This window comes from Exophiala mesophila, assembly GCF_000836275.1.
Source record: "Exophiala mesophila strain CBS 40295 unplaced genomic scaffold supercont1.5, whole genome shotgun sequence".
In the NCBI taxonomy this organism is placed as follows: domain Eukaryota; kingdom Fungi; phylum Ascomycota; class Eurotiomycetes; order Chaetothyriales; family Herpotrichiellaceae; genus Exophiala; species Exophiala mesophila.
In genome coordinates, this window is record NW_015622508.1 from 1,651,665 (window position 1) to 1,674,097 (window position 22,433).

The following is a 22,433-nucleotide window of genomic DNA, read 5'->3' on the forward strand; positions in this document are numbered from 1 at the left end:
TGATCTTTTCCCTCGTTTCGTAATTGTAGACTCATTACTAGTATGATATCTACGTATCAACCACGACGGGGGCATATTCACCCGTCTCTTCGTCCTCATCGACCCCGTCCATGCTAACCTCGATGCGTTCACCATCCTCCAACTCCAGCATACCTCTGCGCAAGGTATCCTGCTTATTGAGCCATCCATACTTGCGCTCAAAAAACGACTGCAATGCCTTGACAGTCTTTTTCAATTGTTCTCCCTCGTCTCCCTCGAACTCATCATCCACGTTCGCTCGAAACTTGGCCCACATTGCCCTCAACCAGGCACTGCCAGCCTCGTCCCTCAACTCAAACATACCCCCATCCAGATCGTCCACGTGCCTCATTTGTTCCGTCAGAGTCTTGACCATTTGCACAAAATAGCCTTCCGCTTTCGTAAGGGCGTCTCTAGAGGTGAAGAAGACCGTCAATAGACGCTTCCACTGCTCGAGACAACTGTAGTTCGCCAAGGTCAGAACCATGAGGAAACAGAACTGAATCTCCCCCAAAACCTGTCGCGCTCCCACAGCCTTGTCCTTAGCCCCAGGGCTCGCAATGTCCATCAGAGACGAGAGATACCAACTTCGGTCTCGGGCTCGATCAGTCCGCACCCTTCCAACGTCGCCTTCAGACCAAGTCTGTTTGAGATCGACAGGGAGGAGATTCAGGGGAAGTTGACGCAATGTGTTTTCAGCTTCCAAGTGCGAGAGGCCAGGGATGGATTCCGTATCGGTTGGAGCTGAAGAGATAGACGACACCGTCCAGTTCGTATTCAGGACACGCGTGAGAGCCGCTGGCGAAATATGTTGCGACAGAGCAGACCAGGCGGCAGACGGAGATTGCGTCGTTTCCTCGTCTTCTTCATCGGCATCATCATCCCGGTCGATTCCAAGCCCCTCCCCCTCCTCCTTGGACCGACCTTGTCTCGCTTGCTTTTCGGCGAGATCACTTGTCGCGTCGGCGAGGGCAAGATAGTCGACGAGCCCGCGCTTTCCGGTGGAAGAAGAGACTGTCGTATCGTCAACAGCACCGCCATCGTTGTCGTTCTCAACCAAATCTAACTTCTCCGTCTCCCTATTCCATTGTAGTACTCGTTGCTTGGTTCCTTGAGCACTCAGATTCAGCCATCGGCCAGTTCGGATGGAGAGCGAGGCATCTGTTCCACTGTACACAAAGTGCAGCCCTGGCGGGATATTGGAAATGCCCTGAAAGTGCGGGGATGAATTAAAGGATAATAGATCGATGCCGATGAATGTCTTGGGCGGCAGATTTAGGAATATGAGCGAAGTCATGGTATCATCTTACTAGTTCATGCACATTGTTGTTGTTGTGTGTCGTGGGGTGGAGGAATACTTAGGTTTGATAAAGAGGGCGGGGGTCACAAGGTTGAAGGAAATACATGCATGATTCAGTAATGTTTTGGCATTGAGTTCCATCACCAGCGTAATTTCTGTCCGAGTCCGATTATTGACAGGGTACATTGAAATCAACGCTTGAGAGGGTTTTCGTCATATGGAATGAAGACCAGGCAAAAAAATGCCGTTCTTCGCGTAATTTGTAGCTACTCGCATTTTGTGTGCGTTTTGTCCGAACCCTCATCCCCGTCAGAGGAATTTCTCCAGCTGCACTTTTAAAGATGCACAACGAAAGAGGTCCAAACAAGTAGCAATTTCCACCAACACAATGGTGCGGACACCATTGCTCACAAACGACGACCACGGCGACCACCCTTACGTCTTGTGCTGTCGGAGGGAGTGGGGGTGACGTCTTCGATTCTTCCAATCTTCATGCCAGAACGAGCCAAAGCACGGAGAGCAGATTGAGCACCGGGACCGGGGGTCTTGGTGCCGTTTCCACCGGTGGCTCGGATCTTGATGTGCAGGGCGGTGATGCCCAGTTCCTTGCATCGTTGAGCAACGTCTTGGGCTGCCAACATGGCGGCGTAGGGAGAGGACTCGTCACGATCGGCCTTGACCTTCATGCCTCCAGTCACACGAGTGATGGTTTCGCGGCCACTGGAATCACCCAGATTGTTAGCCTTTGTGTCCTGTGTAAATTGTTCTCGACGTCGACATCTCCGGGTGAGGAGAGCGAGGAAATGTTTCGTCCTCCGTCGTCGACGAGTCTGCGGATTTGACTTACGAAAGATCGGTAACATGGACGAAGGTATCGTTGAAGGACGCGAAGATGCGGGCGACGCCAAAGACGAGTTCACCTGTGTCGGGGTCAGTTTTAAATATCTTCTTGTGCGGCTTCGTCCCAATGAACTCACCCTCTCGGACCTGAGGACCAAGCGAGATGTTCTCGGTGGCAGCGCGTTCGACCTTCTTCTTGGGAGGCATTGTGACGGTTGTGTGAGGTGTCGAGAATGGCCGTTGAATTGACTTGTCGAGATGGTGATAAAAACGCACAATTTCGTGGCCTGCGCAAAATTGGAGGTTGTGGGCAAAGATGGTCGGAGTTTGGGTTTCGCCGATAGGTGAACTAACCGGATGTGGAATGGGGTCTTGGCATACAAACGTGAAACTTTCATTTCTTTCTTTGTTGATTAACTGTTCATTTCATCCCTCCAGTCTTTTATTTTCCATCTAGTCAAAGCACGATTTCGTGTCCGAAGGTTGTAATACAACTGCTAGGCAACAGCTTTCAAGCTTTGTCTGTGAGGCTGCCAAGTCGACATCCGTGGTGGTGTTGGTGAGCAAGGAGCAGCTTTGGACTCGACTCCGAGCTTGCCTGGATGCCTCTACCCAACTTCTTGTTTTTCATGAGTCTTTCCGGCACCGGGTGTCATCTCTTCCAAAATGAGTGAATTCACAGTCGGTATTATTGGCATGGGAGACATGGGTCGCATGTATACGAAAAGGTTCAGTCAAGCAGGATGGAGGTAAGCCAACTCAGCGTCTGAATCATTACGAACTCTAGAGTCGTAGTTTCTTTTCAGGTACGTGACTCATTCTCTTTCACTCCTCCCCTTTTCCGTCTCAAGGATGACTTGAGTGCATTTGGCTCGAGCATGATCATCGTTACATTGCTTTGCCTTCCTGGCCAGGCTACCGTGATGGTGGTTGTCACTGATGTAAAATACTCGCTACCTTACTATTTTTTGTCTGAGGATATCATTTCTACTTCTTTTCACTTATCATATATGTGTTTGAAACCAACGCTAATGGGTGAACTTTACAGGCTCTCTTTCTTTCTTCTCTTTCTTTAATTTCATTGATAGTGGATCGCTCCAAATACTGATAGAACGTCACTGCAGAGTCAATGCTTGCGATCGACCAGACAAACTCGCGGAGCTCCGAAAAGAGTACGAGAATGAGGTTTGTGTCGCTTGCAAGCATGACCGAGCATAAGTTGACCGTATATAGACCCTAATAAACATATTACCCAATGGCCATCTTGTATCACGAGCCAGTGATTGGATCATTTACAGCGTAGAAGCTGAAATCATCGATAAGGTCGTCGCCGAGTATGGCCCATCCACCAAGGTTGGTGCTATCGTGGGTGGACAGACTTCCTGCAAAGCGCCAGAGCTCGCTGCCTTTGAAAAATATCTTCCCAGTGATGTGGAGATTGTGTCCTGCCATTCTCTACACGGCCCAGCGGTAGACTCTACCGGGCAACCTCTAGTTGTCATCCAACACCGGGCATCTCAGAAGAGTGTGGATCTATGTGTCAAGGTTCTTTCGTGTCTCAATTCCAAAATCGTGTATCTATCGGGTGAGAAGCATGACCGTATCACAGCTGATACACAGGCTGTCACACATGCTGCCTTTCTCAGCATGGGAACAGCATGGGCAGCGAATAAGCAATTTCCCTGGGAGATCAACCGTTATCTCGGAGGCATTGAGAATGTGAAGATCAACATTACACTACGCATCTATGCCAACAAATGGCACGTCTATGCGGGACTGGCTATCCTCAATCCTGCCGCCCGAGAACAAATTCGACAATATGCTCAATCAGTCACCGAACTGTACAAACTGATGTTGGGGGGGCATCGTGAGGAACTGGCGCATCGCATCAAGACTGCAGGGGCTGCTGTTTTCTCCAAACATGCTTCAGACCAGACTCTTCTACTGGCAGATGACGTGCTTGACCGATTCTCGTTGTCAGAGCGTGCGAGTGAACGAACCCCAAACAATCATCTCAGCCTCTTGGGTATAGTGGACTGTTGGTGGAAACTGGGCATCGTCCCCTATGAACACATGATCTGTTCTACTCCAGTGAGTTGGCGCCGACCTCATTGCCCTCCATCTAACCCTGAATCAGCTCTTTCGCATATGGCTCGGTGTGACTGAATATCTTTTCCGGAATGATGCTCTTCTTGAAGAGGTAATCAATACTGCCATCGAAGATAACACCTTCCGATCCGACGACTTGGAATTCACCTTTGCTGCTCGGGTAGGTCTTTCAGGATGCTTGAGAACCTTCAAGTGCCTTTGAACACTATGCTAATTCACCATCCACAGGCCTGGTCTGAATGCGTTTCTTTCGGTTCTTTCGACGCATATCGTGATCGCTTCGAGAACATTGCGCAATTCTTTGCTCCACGATTCCCCGAAGCTGTCAGGCTCGGCAATGAGATGATCAAAGAAATCATGGCGCACACGAAGTCATGACGACGACGACGATCCATCTGGGACATGACATCAGCACTAGAAGCGTGATGGCCTGTTCCAACGATAGAAAATAACCTCGAATCAACAGGGTACTCGCAGACGTGGACAGCCCATTCCAGGGCTGAGCAAGAAATGCAAATTCTATCGTCGTCGGGCTGTGCAGTAATCTGGTGCGTTTGAGACGATATGCACACTGGCGCAAACCTATCAGATCTTCCCGGGCCAAGGCAGGGAACGTACACTTGCATACAGACTGGACCGTTCCACCAACCACGCATATGAAGGAATGTCAGATCATCTCCAATCACGGACGATGCTCTGTAGGGGAGAAATCACATCTCCTGTATTCAAATCGCACTCTATCGCCAGTGACCGTGCGTTGAGAATAGATACAATACTTATCTGTCGATCCGATCGCGGACCACGTCATTCTCATGTTGGACTAAGGCGCTGCCAAGCAGGGTGTTGGTGGAGTTGGAAAACCCTGACGGCTTCAGAGCTTCTCGATAGCGAGTGCATGGTCAAGAATACGAGTCAAGCCCGCTTTAGACCATGCCGCTTCGCTAAGCGAAGTTATACTACGAAGTACCTACCTCGAAGGTGGAATGGCTCGCCTGAAAACTCATTGACGTGGCCGATATTTTGAGTAGCTTGATACAACTGGCACGCACCATATGCCACGCCGATGAACCGATGTTGTAGAGTTGAATAGACTTCGACTACCAAGAATAGTATATGAGCACCAAGTACAATTAGCAACGCGTATACCTCTTGATTTGGAATATTGCCGCGCCTGGCGTCATCCAAGGATCTATCTCGGGCATTATCTGATCAATTGTGGGCAGTAGAATACATGCTGACCACCAACCAGTAGTGACCAGGTATGCCACCATGCGTACACTTGCGTCCCCCAACCTCTCATGGGTGAAGTCCCACACAATTACTACTGATTTTAGCTATGAACATGCACAGGGTGTTGTGGGTCATGGACAGCTGGGCACATTCTCTCATACGTGTAGCTCTTGGGCGCCGGCTATCAGCCAAGAATATGTGGAAAGTCAAGAGTCCAAAGGTGTTCGTTCCTGGCTGGGTTCACGGCTCTTATCGATTGCGAGATCGGCCTTTTAGATTTTCCTACCAATCATCTCCTGTACATTGAGAATCCGTCGTGGTCCAAGCACCTAAAAGTCGGAGTAAAAGGTACGCAGAAGCCAGGACGCGTATTGGACACGATTTTACTGGTCGTTCGCACTACCCTACCTAAACGGATCTCCCGTCATGTAAGGTCAGCGAAAGCTCAGCCCCAATCCTTCGAAGAATGGTTGGAAAGGTTTCACGGACAGTTCACAGAGCAGGGAGGGGGTGTTCTTGAGGTCATATCAAATAACCAGTCATGTCGACAAGGGCTTGAGTCAATCGGGCTCGGTTAGATCCAAAGTTGGTCCACGCACAAGATATTCGTAGACAGTACGCGTTGAAACGAAACAACCGAAAGCGACATTGACGGCTGACGGCGACATTTGATGGCTGACGGCTTTTCTCCACGACCAATGAGCCACGTCATGGATATGCTTAACCAAGAGCCATGGTGCTGACTGGGGGGGCACACTATCGACGCTTGATGTGAAGAAATGATTACCCTTGGTCTCCCCTAGCAAGCTATGGGGTTACAATGCAATCCACACGCAATCTGCCCAAGGTTTGGCACGCTTTCCCGTCAAAGGTTAACCGTGTTGAAAGGATTGATAAATTAACCCCTTCTCTCCACGTTCGGCTTCTAAAACGCTGGTTACTCGATCTTGATAAAAGGGAGCAGGCTAGCCCTACCGTGGGATCTACACCCTCTTACCCTTTACACGTGAGCCCGAGGCCATCAGATCCTCGAAACGTGGCCTGCTGGTCATCTTGCCCCGGATTACGCCTAAAAATGGCCCCCTGGGCCCTAAAGTCAATCTTGGCGGCCACCGCGCTCGGTAAGTGAGATCTACAGACTGTATGCCCAATAATGGACTGGCCGTTGACAACCCCTTACAGTCGTTGGTTCGGCGGCGCAATTCGCGACCTTTGCATCAAGCGGTATAAGCCTAGCGGTCAATGTACCTTCAGACACCGCGTCGTCAGGCAGCGGTCCCATCTACCTCCAAATCAGCGCGCCTAGTGGAACACAATGGGTTGGATTCGGACAAGGAACGCGCATGTCAGGCGCGAACATGCTGATCGTCTATACGGCGGATAGCAACAACGTGACCGTGTCTCCTCGGCTCGGCGGTGGATACGTTGAACCTAAAGAAAGAACGGATGCTTCAATTTTTGTTCTCGAGGGCTCTGGCATCACGTCAGACGGTACCATGGTGGCCAACATCAGATGCGACACGTGTTTAAGCTGGAGTGGAGGTCTTTCAGGTAGCATGGACCCGACAAGTACCTCGAGCAATTGGATCTATGCCTGGAGGAACGGCGATGCTATCGACTCAACAAGCACTGATGCCACTATCTCTCAACATGACGATTATTCGCGCTTCACCCTGGATCTGACAGAGGGCACTGGTGGAAACTCTGTCAACCCCTTCATCGCCGCCACCGGTTCAGGCGACGACAGCAATGATGATGAGTCAACTACAACCGCTGCAACCAATACTGCTTCCACCGGCTCAGCTACAGCTACGGCCACAGCAACGGGCTCTGGCCGCACTTCGAGCACTCCCGCTGTTGGTACGCCTACCAATGGTGTCTCAGGCCCTGTGGTCACCTCCGACTCCGACTCTTCGAACTCAAGCCCCAATCGCTCTCAATCGGGACCAGATGATGGCATTCGAATCGGACATGGTGTCGTAATGGGACTCGTGTTCCTCATCCTAATGCCATTGTCGGCCCTGACGGTCTACTTGCCACACCACCAAAAGGTTCGCTATATCCACGCGCCACTGCAAGTCGTCAGCATCGTGTTGATGATTGTCGGACTCGGCCTGGGTATCCGGCTAGCGCAAAACATCGACGACATCGACAGCTACCATCAAATCATCGGCTTCATCGTCGTCGGATGGATGATCGCCGTTCAACCAGCACTGGGTCTTGCCCAACACATGCACTTCCGAAGCAACGGCACACGAAGCCCCATGGGCAGTGGCCACAGATGGATGGGTCGAGCTGTCATGCTTCTGGGTGTCGTCAATGGTGGTTTGGGTTTCATGATCACTGGACCCGTGGGCTCTCGCTACGTGCCGACCTACGGCGTCATCGTCTACAGCGTGGTTGCTGCCGTCATCTTCCTCGTCTACCTCGGCGTGGTCATCTATACTTCGATCTCAAGGAAGAGGAACAACTCTCTGCCTGGCGAGAAACCTCGACCCGGCACCGAAGGCTACGAAATGCATGGAGGATCATTTGAGGCGCGGCGTGATCTACGCACATAAGCTTGACTTGATCATCACCCACGCATTTCAGTTTTCTCTTCAATGACTCCGTATACGATGTTCTTTTAGCGTCATTTTAGAACCGGAGACCTGCCACGCTGCATGAATTTATATGATGGATGGATGCAGATGATGCAGATGATAGACACCGGGTAGAAGGTGAATGGGGGCATGGGCCAATGCATACAGACGTATGTAGATCATCTGAAACGACTTCTCTTGTCAAGTACTAGATATTAAGACCTGGCATCAAAAATATCAGAGTGACATACTCGTGGAATCTGACCCTTCTCTCTACAAGGTCTCACGAGTGCCTGATGTCCGATCAGTTAGAACAGTGTGACCACATACGGCTTCGATGCGGCGGCATCTGGTACAGCGCCAAATGCAGTGTCGGAGACCAGATCGACACACCATCGATTCAGGATAAACCATGATATCTATCAAATGAGAACTAAGAACGTAAGTAAGTAAGAGGTACCAGGTACTTTACTTTAGGCTCTGTCCTAGCACAAATTAAAGTCAAAGATACATAAAATGTAGCATCGGGATTCACTTTCGCAATCGACCATAGGATATGGAATACAGGGCTTCCCGTCCGCTCAGCCATACTTAAGCCATATGCCGGTCAGTTAGTACTAAAGTGGGTGACCATTTGGGAATCCTGGCTGTTGATTGTTTTTTGCTTTTTGAATTTTTGGTCGTACCTAGCTAGTTCTTATAGTTGAGAGTCGGATTGTGAATTTTTGGAGGACTAAGAAGGCAGGTGCGGCCGACTAGTGGGAAAACGGACTAACTTAGTTAGGAGGTAAGAACTCCGTAGTACGTACCTCCTTCCCCCCAAATCAAGGGTTCAAAGAATCGCCCTATAGCCGGGAAATACTCCAACAACCTACTACTACTTAGAATATGACTACCCGGTAGGTCGTCGTACTTAGGTATTATGACTCGTATAGGTCAAGTTCACATTAGCTGTGAGCTGATGTCGCTGTAGAGACCCGGGTCAGGTCGCAGGGCTTGCTGGATGGCCGCACTTTGAGGTTGTAAGTATAAAGAAGATATAAGTAGGTACCTACCTAGTACCTTACTTAGTCTAAAACCATCATGCATGCCGGGAGTCCCAGTTGCCAGGATGTACAAATCGGCCTTCAGCCAAAGAGCTGCGAGATGAGCGTGGGAAGCAGGATTCTTGACAGCCTAGATACTACTAGGTAGTAGTACTTAAGTATGTCATCTGGTGTAAATCTTGCTGGCCACCTCAAGAGGACATCTCTTCTTTATGCATGCTACTGGAAATCCTCATTTTGGGATGCAACCATCTAAGTCAGGTACAGAGTTCGAGCCTTGAAGGCCTGTTCGAAGTAAGGTAAGAGGTACTTGAGTACTTTACTTACCCAGTACTAGACACCGAGGTGCCGGAAAAGACAGGAAGCAAGGGAAGGATTGCTGAGATGCAAGTGCTTGGTTCAGTTAAAGGCTTTGATCATTGGCACGAGTGAAGATCATACAAACAAGGACATCTTCCTCTCCAAGTGCATTGAGCCGCAGCGTGAGGAGGCTAAGAGATCCAGGGAAAAGAGGGAGCGAGTGAGTGATATCAAAATAACTTGGAATCGATCTTGCTGAATGCTATGGTACTTACTTACCTACTCAAGTACCTAATAGGCGTGGTCTCGGCGAATTTTATCTAATGTTGATATCAGACTTTACTATAGGTACCTAGGTAGGTAAGTACTAGGTACCTAGTGTTCTTGAGTGAGGCTATTTAGGTTCTGGCTATATATTGGGCTTGACATGACTCCCTTCATCGTACTGCTTTACATAAACTAAAACTTATTTAGAGACAGAAGGAGCGACAGTATTCCATGAAAAAAGTGGAAGGAGCGACCGTGGTTAATTCAAGAGGCAGGAGCGACGGTGTTGAATGTAAGAGGGAACGAGCGACCGTGCTGAATTGAAGAGGGAAGGAGCGACCGTGTTTAATTCAAGAGAGAAGGAGCGACCATGATACTAAGTACTTAAGTACTTACCTATCGACCAACTTGAAACGAAGGAGTGATGGTGTTGATAATACCCTAAGCCTGATTCAGAAATTGTCGTGGCACGGTAGCGATATTACCGCTTTGGGCGGTATTGCCGTATCAAGGAATTGATGGAAACTAGGAAGGAGGGGGAGAATTTTTTAAGGAAGGAGCGACCTAGTAGTCTAGATTACGAAATTATTTTTAGGGGCAGTCTAGGTAGGGAAGGAGTCCACCTACTGAAGATTCGTGCCCTATGACTTATCCTGGAGGCCCGCCTGCTGGCCCTAAGAAGAGGTGGTGGAAAATCTACTACGTATATTCAGCTATTATACAATTCCGTCGTTAATCTACTGGATTTTATGCTGTAGGGGATCCGTGGAACCTCTTTTTGATTATTCCACCTACTAAATTTACGAATCGAAATCCGGGCGGCTGTAGAGATCTTTATATAGCTCGAATAGTAAAAGAAGCAGCCTAGGTTCACACTAGCATAGGCTGGGTCGCTCTGGCCCGGTATCGTAGACTGACAGTTATGAGCCCGAATTAAACCGGTGATCAGACTAAGAAGTACTAAGATAGGTAAGTACAAAGGTCGAAATGAGTTGGATAAGGCTCTAGGTTGAAACCGGACTGAATCAGGCTGAACCAGTCCGAACCAGGCTGAACCCGGGTTGAACTATACCTAGTACTGAACCGATTCGATACCGGGTTGAACCAGGCTGAACTGAGTTGAAACCAATCCTGGTCTACTAGGTAGTAAGTAAGTACTAAGGTAAGTGGTAGGTTAAGTAAGTACTAGTAGGTACTTAGAGGTTGAGCCGTATATGCCATTCAAGCACCACAATTCAGGGCCGACGTGTGCATGACCTAGCGGGCTGATTTGAGACTGATTTGGCACCGAGTCGATCCAGTTTAGAGCTAGAACCAGTCAGACTCATTCATAAATTGAAAATCAGTTGAATTAAAATGCTGCTGCAGATGATCGTTATGCTGTGTGGTATGGATGTACTTCTAAAGTACTGGACTGTATCACGTGAATATAGGGAGTACTTAAGTACTTTAGGAGGCAGTAAGTAAGTATTCACTCCAAAGTTTCAGTCCTAAGTTCAGTACTAGTACTAGGTACTTTGCTTCTAAAGTTAGCACTTTTCTAGTAGCAAGTAAGTTAAGTAAGTACTAAGGTACTTAAATCCCCAGGGAGATATCGCCTGACGGGAAAAGGGACCCCCCTAGGTTGCCGGTGGAGGAGGCTGTGGGTTGTTGATGACCACAATTCTCTCTACAATGTGAGCCGGGACAGGTTGATGCGGAAGAGCACTAGCAGCAGCAGCCTCACGTTCTTCCGTATTCTCGTCATCTTGGACATCTTGATGATCTTGATGATCTTGATGAGTGGATCCCTGTGGTCTTAATCCGAGGATGTCGTATTTGCATAAAGGGCAGTCGTGGTGACCTCTTTCAACCCATAGATTCAAACAAACAGAATGGTAAACGTGACCACACTGGAGTTCTCGGATCTGCTCCTTTTCCTCGATTAACTCCAGGCAAATTGCAGTGCTGTGGATGTTAGTAATGGATTGTCTGTGACTTCAAAGAGAGGGAGAGACATATCAGATCAGTTTGGTTGACAGAGTCGCAAAGTTCTCGGTATGACTTTGTTGTTTCTCTGTCCGCCACGAGTGTAGAGACTGGATTGGCGCAATTTGGTCCAGTTTCTTGAGCCGTTTTCGATGTTTAGCGGCCACCACTCCGTCGCTACTGCTGCCGAGTCCCTCAATGTCTTCGATCCGCCATGCTGAATCAGTGGTCGCTGAGGCTGAGTCTGAATTTGTCTCGTCAGGAGAAGAGGAACATCTCCGATACATGGCTAGGCTGTGTGGTCAAAAAGTAATAGTTAGAATTCGAGTTGTCTGTCGAAGGTGGTATGGTAAGTGGTTGTGGCCAGGCTCACGCTATGATAACAATCATCAGGACGATTGTTGCAACGGAAACACCCACGAAGGCCTCTGGGAGATCAAATGAATTCTGTTCTTGGCGAGTGGCGGTAGTGTTTTCATCTGAGCGGGACCCTAACAACGACGCCGAAACAAACTGATAATTTGGATAATTTGGACGGAGATCTGGGAGTTTTGAGGGGTCGAGTTGTGGTATTGAAACCAATACCTGATCGGTGTGATGCTCCCGTAGGGGGATATACATTGTGATTGGGGTCGAGCTTTGGTGTCAAGGTGCTGTTTGGAAGTACGTTTGTTGGTAGTCGTCTTCTTTCAGACGACTTGACGATCTTTCAGGAGGGAGTTTCATGTGGTTTGTAAATTCTCAACGATCTCGGATCAGAGGATGATAAATGCGCTAAAAGGGCATATATGCTGGAATTGTGTTTGAAATTCACATGATTTCTATCGCGTCCACTAGGATACATGTGGAATGCCGCAAAAATCGACCGGGGAGAATGTCGCAATGTAGGTTTTTGGTGCGTTCAAGCTGGAAATCAGTGGCAATATGCTGAAAACGCAACGTGACGCAAGAAACGTTCGAGAGCTTTCTATCAAGATGATATCAAAATGAAAATTGATGAATGGTCATGCTCCCAAGGAGGGGCAGGAAGGACAGGACCTACCACCAAGAGAAAGGCTGAACCGTGACATGGGTGGTCACTGTGAGCATGTGACAACTCAGGGATCAAAGTCTAGGCATTTTGTGGTCATCTGAATCTCTTTGGCTTGATAACGAGGCACTTGTGCCAGAAGTCATCTGTCGTATCGCATGCGGTAGTGGCGTGACCAAAGAGGACTAAGACCAAGCGCGGCGCTTTGCTATTGGTAAGAGGGGTGAAGGCTGGCATAGAGGCTTGTCGGGCGCATGTCCGGGGTTTGCCGGTGTGGCCCTTGTAGAAGGCCAGTGGAGAGGGAGACAGGGAGAGACAGGGAGAGAGAGCTTCGTGTGTCTTGAGATGTAACAAGACTGAAGAGATTGAGGCCAAGATTGCAGTCTTGAGCGTTTCCTCCCCGCACCTTCCTTGTTGGAGGTCGTTCCTGCTGACTGTCGAATACCTGGACTTCACAATACAGAAGGAGCGAATGGCTACTGTCCCAAGAACTGGAAAGTGGGCAACCAGCACCTACCTTGTCTTCACGAATGTATGTAGTGCAATTAAACTTTGCATGCTTCACTCTGTACGCATCATCATCCCAGAAGTCTTTCAACAGTGATTCTCGCTGAGTCAGTCAATCGCTGCCTCGAGTTGATAACTGCACTGGTGGGTGTCACAAGCTGTTCCGCCGAGATGATCAGCCCTGTGACACGATACGAGAATCAGATAAGATCAAGCCAGGACCTAAAATTTTTGACACATGCTGGTGATGCTATCGTACATGTTGTCAATAAACCGTCAAATAGCCCAAGTTCTCTATTTTGCTTTGACTTCCTTATACCTGAGCCAAAATAAACCCACAATGACAGTATACCAGTAGAGGTTGTAGCTGATAACGCTGCCATAAGTTGCACTGTTCTGCCAACCCAGAAGCGAGTTGAAGACACCCCACCATCCACCACCATTCAATTCAGGGTTGCAACAATTGACATGCCACACACTCCGTCGGATGTCGTAGGATCCAGGTCCTGATCCATTTTCTGCCGCATCACCACCGGTCACCTTATTCCAGGCGTCTGCTTCGAAGAACCATATGGCTCTCGAGAAAAGACCAGCCGCGACGTGGTACAAGAAGCATGTCGTGATCGTCAAGAAGAGCTTGAGAGATGTAGTGGCTGCACCTTGATATATCAGATAGCCCACCAGGCAGCCTGCTGCCATGCCAGTAATGGCTCCCAAAATGATTGAAGTGGCTGATGCTCCCACGCTGACTCCAGCGACAAACATGATGCCTTCGATGCCCTCCCTCAGTATAGTGACAAATGGCAGAACAAGGAACTCATATTGTTGATACCAGCGGGTCCATACATTGCCGGCGGACTTCTGCCCACTTGCACTCCTCGTCAAGCGATTGTCGAATTTGGCTTGCCACTTGCCACGAGTCATGGAGAGCCGCAGCATTGACTTTCCCATAATTGTCATGATGATAGAAGCGATGATGCCCAAGACGCCTTCCCAGATATACTCGCTGTCGCTCCATCGATCCACTCCTATGGAAAGGAAGACACCCACAAACCCGGCACCAAGGATCATGCAGACTGCCAGTCCACCTGCAGCACCTAACCACACCTGCAAAAGTCAGAATGAGGACAGAAATTGGTGCCAAAAACGCCAGGCACAGCATACCTGTCTGTTCAACCTCGTACGCAAGCCCTCATGGTCTTTCTGAACCAAGCTTTGTTTGAGGACTGCCAGGAGCACGGAAACCACAATTGCGGTTTCCAAAGTCTCCCTAAAAACAACGAAAAATACCGGGAGGTCAAAGTAGGAGAGCATCTTGACGCGTGGCACAACGCGTGGGGTCTTGTCTTGCCCTAGTCATTCATTGATGGTGAAGCTGTAAGAAAAGTAAGAAGAAGAAGCGAACCCTCGGAGGATCAGTGGGAAAAATCTGATAAGATAAGAATTTTCCTCCCACGTGATGTGGCGTGAGCTTCCGTCTTCGGTGCATGGAACACAATTGGCGATTTTCATTTCAATATCCACCAAGGGTCTGAGAGCTCCACTCGATTCCTTTTTTCCCGCCTCTCATTCTCGACTGTTGTTCTCGTAACAACATGTGTTTCGCTTCTTCCAGCATTCTTCTGCCGATGCAGAAGCTATTACTATGTCTTACTTCTGGCTTCTTGTCCACGCCGCTGTTATAGTGACAAGCTGCTTGGACATATTTGCTTATGCTTCTCCAACTACACGTTTCTACGATTTCAATATTACATGGACGGTGCAGAACCCTGATGGCCTCCAGACACGGCGTGTCATTTCTGTGAACGGCCAATGGCCACCACCAACTATTGAAGCCACAGTGGGAGATCGAATCGTGGTCAATGCATATAATGGGCTTGTGGACAGATCGACATCACTACATTTCCATGGGTTGTATCAAAATGGCACGACACACATGGACGGTGCCGTCGGTGTTTCCCAGTGCGCAATCCCTCCAGGGTCTTCAATGGTCTACAACTTCACCATTGAACAGCCTGGAACATATTGGTACCATTCGCACGAGCCTGGACAGTATCCAGATGGTCTTCGAGCGCCTCTGATCGTCCACGATCCACAGAGCCCGTATAAAGATCTTTATACCCAGGAACTGGTGCTCAGTGTTTCTGATTGGTATCACCAAGAAGTCTCTGAAATCACCAAAAGTTTTCTCAGTGTTACGAATCCCACAGGTGCAGAACCAGGTATGTTCATGTTCTTACCCTGGATCAAGTCCTCCTCTTGAATACCTACTAAATTTCCCCCAGTGCCGCAATCAGCTCTTCTGAACGACACACTGGACCTGCAAATCCCAGTGGAGCCCAGCACCTCCTACTTTCTACGCCTTGTGAATGTGGCGGCGTTTGCTGGCCAATATATCTGGGTCGAAGGGCATTCATTGACCATCATTGAGCTCGACGGAGTCTACCACAAGCCAAAGAAGGTCGAGATGGTCTACTTGACTCCTGGGCAGCGAGTTGGTGCAATCCTGACCACCAAAGGCGACAGATCACGAAATTATGCAATCACCACAGCCATGGACACAGAATTGTTTGATCTCATGCCAGAAGATCTGAAGGCGAATGCAACAGCGTATTTGGTTTACGATCCGGAGCGAGCACTTAATGATTCACCCACAGTTGACTCATTCGAGCCCATGGATGACTTTGAGCTCATTCCAGCAGACGAGGCGGCGGTTCTAAACAATCCTTCTCAGACTATCGTCTTGAATGTCACCATGGACAACTTGGGAGACGGCGTTGTAAGTGGCAGATCTCGTTCCACTCATCCATCCAATGAGTCCAATAGAGTTAGACCATGGGAAGCTAAGCTGACTCGTACCTCAGAACTACGCCTTCTTCAACGATATCACCTATAGAGCACCAAAAGTACCTACATTGTATACTGTCCTCAGCGCTTCCAACGATCTTGTTGCCAACCCCACCATCTACGGAACCCACACAAATACCATCATCTTGGAGCCAGGCGGGGTCATTGAGATCGTTCTCAATAACAATGACGATGGCAAGGTTAGATTGATCGTATTTATCAGAGACTAGAATGTGGTGCTGACACGGGAATCTAGCATCCCTTCCACCTCCACGGCCACAGCTTCCAGGTTCTTGCGCGTTCTGAGGATGATGCAGGGCCATGGGAGGGTAACGCCAATTCGACATTCCCGACAGCTCCCATGAGACGCGACACAATTCTATTACATCCCAACGGCCACCTGGTTCTGCGCTTCCGAAGCGACAACCCTGGGGTCTGGGTGTTTCACTGCCATATCGAATGGCATGTGCAACAAGGATTGCTGATGACATTTGTCGAAGTACGTACATGTCGCTGGCTCGAATACATTTCACGACTCGATGCTGACAATCTTTTGATAGGATCCCCGATCGTTGTCCCAAAACTTGGTTGTGCCTCAAGGTCATTTCGACATGTGCAAGGATGCGAAGGTCCCTTCTGTTGGAAACGCCGCTGGCAACAGCAAAGACTGGCTTGATCTATCAGGAGAGCCAGCACCTCCACCTCGATTGCCTGCCGGCTTTACCAAGGGCGGCATCGCTGCATTGATGTTTTCTGCCATGACGGGTGTGCTCGGCACGATTGTGGTGTTTTGGTATTCCTACGCAGAAACCAGCACGAAACAAGGCGCAGAGCAAATTGATGACTCTGAAGATTCTGACGAGGCGGACAGTCCAGTTGGATTAGACGAGGACCGCGAGCTAAGGTCGAGGCACTTTCATGAGACTGATAGACTTTTGGATTCATGATCATAAAAAGATTGTACTACTTATTATGAGATATATCATACATCAAAATCATTCAAGATCCCTCCATATGGCTTCAGTGTTCTTGGACCTCAAATTTTTTTCTATATGCTCTCCATGGACATCAACTCGCGGAGCACCGACAAGAAAACATCATGAGTACAGTACCTCAGAACCTCAATACCTCTCATAAAAACCCCTCACCAAGTAAAACCCCAGACGTTCCTTCCGTAGATCGTGGCTTGTGAAGGTTCTTGGCCCGACCCCACCATCCATGGATAAACTGGCATTATTGGTCAATCTAACGGCTCCGATAACGGAAGATCTCCACTTCTACGACTCCTCACGAACTCTGTCCGGATGATCGCATGATTCGTAATCTTATCAGATCTTTCACTCATCAACATCATCACAGAAGCATTGAATCTGCAAAGCATTGTATTTGTCCTAACCCTGAGTGAACATCACCGTGTTTCAAATGGGGAAGCATTATTCGAGCGTTTTATTTACATGAAGTTTCCTAACTCGAAAACTCACCATGGCGACCGAGAGAACGCCACTAGTGGCAGAGCCTGATGCCGTCAAGACAGCAGGATGGCCTCGGCACAATAGTGGTGACTTGAGCAAACATACGGCTAACCAGTCTACGACGACGAACATCCCTCCAGAGGAGTCTTCAGTAGCTTTATCTGCATTCAGTCACGCCTTTGTGTTGATAGGCACTCTGCTCATTGGATGGTCATATGGCTTGGATGGACTACTGCGATCAACCTACCAATCCTATGCGGCGTCGGAGTTTGGCAAGCATTCTCTCCTTGCTACGATCAATGTGCTTCGAAATGTGATTGCTGCCGCTGCATATCCGCCTGCTGCTAAACTCGCAGATGTGGTCGGACGTCTTGAATTGACGGTGGTTTCGGTGGTCGTGTATGTCGCGGGCACTGCCATCCAAGCCACGTCGACGTCGGTGACATGGTTCATTGTCGGCGCAGTGCTCTATCAGATTGGCTACACGGCCATCATATTGCTGGTTGAGGTTGTGATCGCAGACATTACTTCGATGCGCTCACGGCTACTCCTCAGCTATGTACCTGCCGTCCCATTCATGGTGAATGCGTGGGTCAGTGGCGATATCGCTTCCATTGTCATGAGGAACACCACTTGGCGCTGGGGTATTGGCATGTGGTGTATCATATACACTGCTTCCGCTCTACCCATGCTCATAAGTCTCTACCAAGCAGGCTTGTATGGCAGCATGGACCAACAACATCATCACAAGATAGGTGTGGTTCGCCTTCATCAGCGTTTAGTCCATGCTTTTCATCGACTCGACGTGGTGGGAATCGGCCTTGCTGTTACAGCATTGGCTCTTATATTGACACCGTTAACGACCGCAGGAGGACATTTATCTCGATGGCGTGATCCAGCGGCAATTGCTTCGCTTACTCTAGGATGTCTCTGCACAGTGGGGTTCGTCTACTGGGAGAGTCGGTGCGCCAAGATCCCACTGATGCCCCGATATCTACTCGTGGATCGAGGTGTTATCGCCGCTCTAGCAATCCGGTGCTTACTCAACTTGGCCTGGGCCGTTCAGGCCAATTACCTGTACACGGTGTTGATTGTGGCATTCGACTTCTCCGTCGCTCTGGCAACACAAGTCACAGCGTTCTTCACCTTCTTCGGAGTGCTGAGCGGACTCATCGTTGGAGCCATCGTCTACCGGACACGAAGACTGAAGCCATTCATACTGCTTGGCATAATCCTGTTGGCTGCTTCATTCTCCATCTTGATCTGGTTCCACAGTGGAACTTCCACAGCGGCACGGAACGGCATGTTGGCAGCACAGGCTCTACTAGGTGTGGCGGCTGGGTTTTGCGCTTATCCCACGCAGGCATTGGTTCAGTCGGCGTCTAAGAGAGAGCATGTTTCGGCTATGACGGGGATTTATCTGGCGATTTTCAATATCGGCAGTGCTGTGGGTACTTGCATTGCGGGAGTGATTTGGTCGGAGGTTCTGCCATCTACTCTCGAGGACAACCTGAGCTTTCAGCAGAATTCGACTCTGGCGAGGTCGATCTATCAGTCACCATTTGATGTGGTGCCTCATTTCCCCGTTGGTACACCCATTCGCTCTGCGGTTATAACGAGTTATGGAAAAGTCCAGGTTTTGCTTGCCGCCACAGCCCTGGGTCTCTGCGTTCCCATGATTGCCATAGGTCCTTGGCTCAGCAATCCAAAACTGTCAGAGACTCAGGCAGGGTATGGCAATGATCGCGAAGAAGAAAATGATGACGACAGTGATGATGATAATGATGAGGTTTGATTTTGAGCATCTGGCATCTTAAGTGCCAGGCTTGTCCCATTAGAATCCGGGATACCTATAATCCCTGTCCTAAGCCATATACTATGCAAATGACGAACTACCTAAGTTAATTAAAATGCGCGAATCCTTAGCGACGCCTCCGCTAACCTGACCGATTCGAGTTCCTGTCCCCTGAGAACACTGACCAAGATATTCTCTCCATTTTGTCCAACTGCATGAACGACAACATTTTCGCCATATCCGCAATCCGTCTGACCTGGTTCCGCCTCATCGTACTGCTCGAAACTTTCCTTGGTGATTCCATCTTCTGCATTCAGCAATGCCTTGGCAGCCAATTCTCTGGCATCTTCGTATTTGAGGAATGAGCCCTGGATGTTGGTTTCACGGGCTTCTCCACTGTCGTCTTCGGAATAGAAGACGTTGGTCTGGACGACGTGATACAGTGGTCGGTGGATCTTGTGGTCTTCATCGTCGCGCAAGGCGTGGACGTTGGGGGTGGTGGCGAGGCCAACGCGGAAGATGGTGCCGTCCTTGGCCTTTGCAAATACTGCAAGTCCTGATCGTCGTTTAATGCCGTGTGTCACAAAGTCGTCCTGGTTTGTGTCGTATTCCACGAACCACTCCCTTTGATATCCGGCTTCAAATAGGAGTCTGTGGGCGGCGCCTTTCGCGGCGCCTAGTGTGGTATATGTACCGCAGATTCGTACCTTTTCCACGCTGTCGTTGACATCTTCGAGTTTGGAGAGATGTGATGTGGTGAAGATGACGTGGTATAGGTTCTCAACCTTGGGTGTACCGTTGGCCGACATTGTGATGGATGTTATTTGATGTTTGTTGGTATTGGATTTCGCTTTGGACTAGATTGTGTGTGATTGGATTTCTGTAGGATTTCGTGATTTATTTGTAGGGCTATGAGGCTATTCTGACTGGACCGAGATACATATATGGACATACAGTTATCTAGTTCTCCATCGGCTGGTCCGGGCTTCCGTTCGTCCATAACGTCAGTCCCCATTGATGCTTCTAGGCTAACCCCAGGGGTGACGAGGGTTTGTCATTTTCTGATCATGTGAGTCGAATTGGATGGGTCGATCCATCATCCGTATTTCTCTTAGACCATTGCAATTGACGAGGAATGATGTGCAAATCGAAATGGAACCATGGAGCAGATTCGGCCTTGAATGCACGAGTGTATTATGCTGGGTCCCGTGCTTAGGATCTAGAGGCCAAATCAGAGTATAATACCGTGATGAATACGATATAAATTGAATGACACGACATGTTAAATATTCAGGGTCTCTTGGTATCGGAAAGAAGCCCAACTCCTTGTCAGACGAACATTTATATGCCCCGGTATTCGCCGAAATCTGAGTATACAAAGTCAAATGACAATGTCAGATAGTAGTATTGGTGGTTTTACCAGCATGTGACCTGAGTGAGTGTATTCTGCTGCCGGACTCGAGTCTCCACTAGTGGTGTGAGCGTTGCATACGATCCCAACATTGAGAAGCAAGGGTCTCGAATCGAAGTCTGATTTGGCCAAGGCACGCCATTCCCCAGATTTCATGCACGTCTTCGCAAACGGTGAGGATATTCGGTTGCATTGCCTGCACCCCTGCGCCTAACTCGTAGTGAGGTGGTAGGTCTGGGGAGAGAACGGTGGACCGGTTTTTCGAGACCCACGATCGGTAAGTGGGCTGCTCAGTCTTGGAAAGTGATGTGATGTGGTGATTTGAAATTAGAGGGGTTAGAGGAGCAGGAATTCATCTCTAGCTGCATACTGGGACCTATCCTGAGAGTACGAGTACCTCGGAGGGATTTCGAGGGGTTGAAAGTAAACAAACTGGGCGCGTAGGCTTTGAATTGAAAGATTCACACGAAGTCTAGGAAATTGGACAGAGATAGTTGTTGATGGTTTCATTCGTATTATGTCTTCGACGTCGGTGACCTTTGGATGGTGTGACTGTTACCATTCCATCTCTCGATCTAAAATTCCCAACCCATACCACGGCAATGAGACTTTATACCGGAGGGTTCCAACGCCTTGCTCTCAACACCTCAAACGCCGGCCCAAGTCTAGTAATCTAGTTTGGAAATGTTGTTGATTCATAAACGGCTTTCTGCCGACAGTCATTTGGGAACATTTTCGACCTTGGCTTCGGCCAACTTTTCCATTTCGTCGATATGTTGTTCGACTTCATCAAGGTGTTTCCGTTGAGCCGCGAGTTTCTCCCGCAGTTTTTTGATACTAGAGAAAGCAAGTTAGATATTGATATCTCAAAAGGGTGACAATTGGGACTTACTTTTCCATTTCGTGCTGCTTCACGTATAGGTCTTCTATGACATGTTCTCGGCGGCTGAAGGTATCTCTGAAAACCCAAGTGTTAGTCTGTGAACGTCTGAAATGCTCCTAGTTGCAGTCACTTACCCTGCAGCGATGCCGCCAGACCTAATTCCGCCTGTGTCGCCCTCTGAAAGCTTGGGCCGACCACTTGAAAACGACTGACAAAAAGCAGGAGTACGTATCCTGGTCATGTAGGCCGTGGGCATTCGTGTTCGCATCATCTTTGGCGATTGTTGTGTGGTAGCGCTGATACTCTATTGTATGCTTTGCTGCTCTAGCGTTGTATGTTGTTTATCTGACTGTGGTTGTATGAAGAAAACATGTACAAACCGGTCTAGGGTTTGGGTTTTTTTATACTGATTAGGACTATAGGCGGCATTTCTGGTGCATGTTACATGATCTGTAGTCACTAGTATGTGTAACCAAGAGTGACTTTGGGCCAGTGGCATGACACACTGATACAGAGCCCCAACACGCCAACTGCCTAAGCTACTCCTTAGGCACCCTACTTAGGTGGCTAGAGAAACACGCGCAAGGCTGTGGCTCAGTTTTAGAGGCCCACTAAATGCCATGCATGCTTTGGTCCGATGATGAGCATGCGTCGGGATTGCATAGCATGGCACGGCATGGCATGGCAGGATCTGGACGATGAATGATTGCTCACGCCAGCCATTTGTGCGTCATTTCGAGAGAGCTCGAGGTGGGTTCTTTGGCCACGGACTCGTAGTATGTCAGTTCTCTTTGTTCCTTCTGGACGTGGTACTCGTAGACTACCTTA

General features: G+C 49.0%; 10 protein-coding genes and 1 non-coding gene across 12 annotated transcripts; 5 read left to right on the plus strand and 6 right to left on the minus strand.

Annotated features, from left to right (window-relative positions):
* Window positions 1–49: 49 nt before the first annotated feature.
* Window positions 50–1,315, minus strand: PV10_07327 (uncharacterized protein; the record flags this gene model as incomplete). The annotated part of the gene is made up of 1 exon (XM_016372218.1): window positions 50–1,315. One exon carries the CDS (start codon window positions 1,313–1,315, stop codon window positions 50–52), a length of 1,266 nt encoding a protein of 421 aa, XP_016221550.1.
* Window positions 1,316–1,427: 112 nt separating this feature from the next.
* On the minus strand, window positions 1,428–2,441 carry PV10_07328 (40S ribosomal protein S14). Its single transcript, XM_016372219.1, has 3 exons — window positions 2,296–2,441; window positions 2,166–2,238; window positions 1,428–2,038 (listed from the first exon to the last, which is right to left on the minus strand). The coding sequence occupies exons 1-3, from the start codon at window positions 2,363–2,365 to the stop codon at window positions 1,726–1,728; spliced, it is 456 nt and encodes a 151-aa protein (XP_016221551.1). The 5' UTR covers window positions 2,366–2,441; the 3' UTR covers window positions 1,428–1,725.
* A 163-nt stretch (window positions 2,442–2,604) lies between these two features.
* On the plus strand, window positions 2,605–5,337 carry PV10_07329 (uncharacterized protein). The gene is made up of 5 exons (XM_016372220.1): window positions 2,605–2,907; window positions 3,283–3,343; window positions 3,392–4,249; window positions 4,296–4,427; window positions 4,496–5,337. The coding sequence occupies exons 1-5, from the start codon at window positions 2,825–2,827 to the stop codon at window positions 4,643–4,645; spliced, it is 1,284 nt and encodes a 427-aa protein (XP_016221552.1). The 5' UTR covers window positions 2,605–2,824; the 3' UTR covers window positions 4,646–5,337.
* A 1,100-nt stretch (window positions 5,338–6,437) lies between these two features.
* Window positions 6,438–8,285, plus strand: PV10_07330 (uncharacterized protein). Its single transcript, XM_016372221.1, has 2 exons — window positions 6,438–6,618; window positions 6,680–8,285. The coding sequence occupies exons 1-2, from the start codon at window positions 6,573–6,575 to the stop codon at window positions 8,056–8,058; spliced, it is 1,425 nt and encodes a 474-aa protein (XP_016221553.1). The 5' UTR covers window positions 6,438–6,572; the 3' UTR covers window positions 8,059–8,285.
* Window positions 8,286–8,622: 337 nt separating this feature from the next.
* Window positions 8,623–8,738, plus strand: PV10_07331. The gene has a single exon (XR_001622119.1). It is a non-coding gene; the product is annotated as a 5S ribosomal RNA (ribosomal RNA).
* A 2,573-nt stretch (window positions 8,739–11,311) lies between these two features.
* Window positions 11,312–12,281, minus strand: PV10_07332 (uncharacterized protein; the record flags this gene model as incomplete). The annotated part of the gene is made up of 3 exons (XM_016372222.1): window positions 11,312–11,639; window positions 11,712–11,954; window positions 12,034–12,281. 3 exons carry the CDS (start codon window positions 12,279–12,281, stop codon window positions 11,312–11,314), a joined length of 819 nt encoding a protein of 272 aa, XP_016221554.1.
* Window positions 12,282–13,169: 888 nt separating this feature from the next.
* Window positions 13,170–14,671, minus strand: PV10_07333 (uncharacterized protein). The gene is made up of 2 exons (XM_016372223.1): window positions 14,362–14,671; window positions 13,170–14,304 (listed from the first exon to the last, which is right to left on the minus strand). The coding sequence occupies exons 1-2, from the start codon at window positions 14,509–14,511 to the stop codon at window positions 13,492–13,494; spliced, it is 963 nt and encodes a 320-aa protein (XP_016221555.1). The 5' UTR covers window positions 14,512–14,671; the 3' UTR covers window positions 13,170–13,491.
* On the plus strand, window positions 13,453–17,059 carry PV10_07334. 2 transcript variants are annotated; one of them, XM_016372224.1, is made up of 5 exons: window positions 13,453–15,419; window positions 15,483–15,976; window positions 16,062–16,244; window positions 16,301–16,543; window positions 16,605–17,059. In XM_016372224.1, the coding sequence occupies exons 1-5, from the start codon at window positions 14,843–14,845 to the stop codon at window positions 16,989–16,991; spliced, it is 1,884 nt and encodes a 627-aa protein (XP_016221556.1). In that variant the 5' UTR covers window positions 13,453–14,842; the 3' UTR covers window positions 16,992–17,059. The 2 variants fall into 2 exon arrangements, with proteins under 2 accessions (XP_016221556.1, XP_016221557.1); XM_016372225.1 differs by having other exon boundaries at window positions 16,301–17,059.
* A 254-nt stretch (window positions 17,060–17,313) lies between these two features.
* Window positions 17,314–20,247, plus strand: PV10_07335 (uncharacterized protein). Its single transcript, XM_016372226.1, has one exon. It carries the CDS (start codon window positions 17,527–17,529, stop codon window positions 19,309–19,311), a length of 1,785 nt encoding a protein of 594 aa, XP_016221558.1. The 5' UTR covers window positions 17,314–17,526; the 3' UTR covers window positions 19,312–20,247.
* On the minus strand, window positions 19,290–21,235 carry PV10_07336 (uncharacterized protein). The gene has a single exon (XM_016372227.1). The coding sequence runs from the start codon at window positions 20,118–20,120 to the stop codon at window positions 19,422–19,424; it is 699 nt and encodes a 232-aa protein (XP_016221559.1). The 5' UTR covers window positions 20,121–21,235; the 3' UTR covers window positions 19,290–19,421.
* On the minus strand, window positions 21,214–22,009 carry PV10_07337 (uncharacterized protein). Its single transcript, XM_016372228.1, has 3 exons — window positions 21,740–22,009; window positions 21,615–21,680; window positions 21,214–21,559 (listed from the first exon to the last, which is right to left on the minus strand). Exons 1-3 carry the CDS (start codon window positions 21,874–21,876, stop codon window positions 21,442–21,444), a joined length of 321 nt encoding a protein of 106 aa, XP_016221560.1. The 5' UTR covers window positions 21,877–22,009; the 3' UTR covers window positions 21,214–21,441.
* Between the last annotated feature and the right edge of the window lie 424 nt (window positions 22,010–22,433).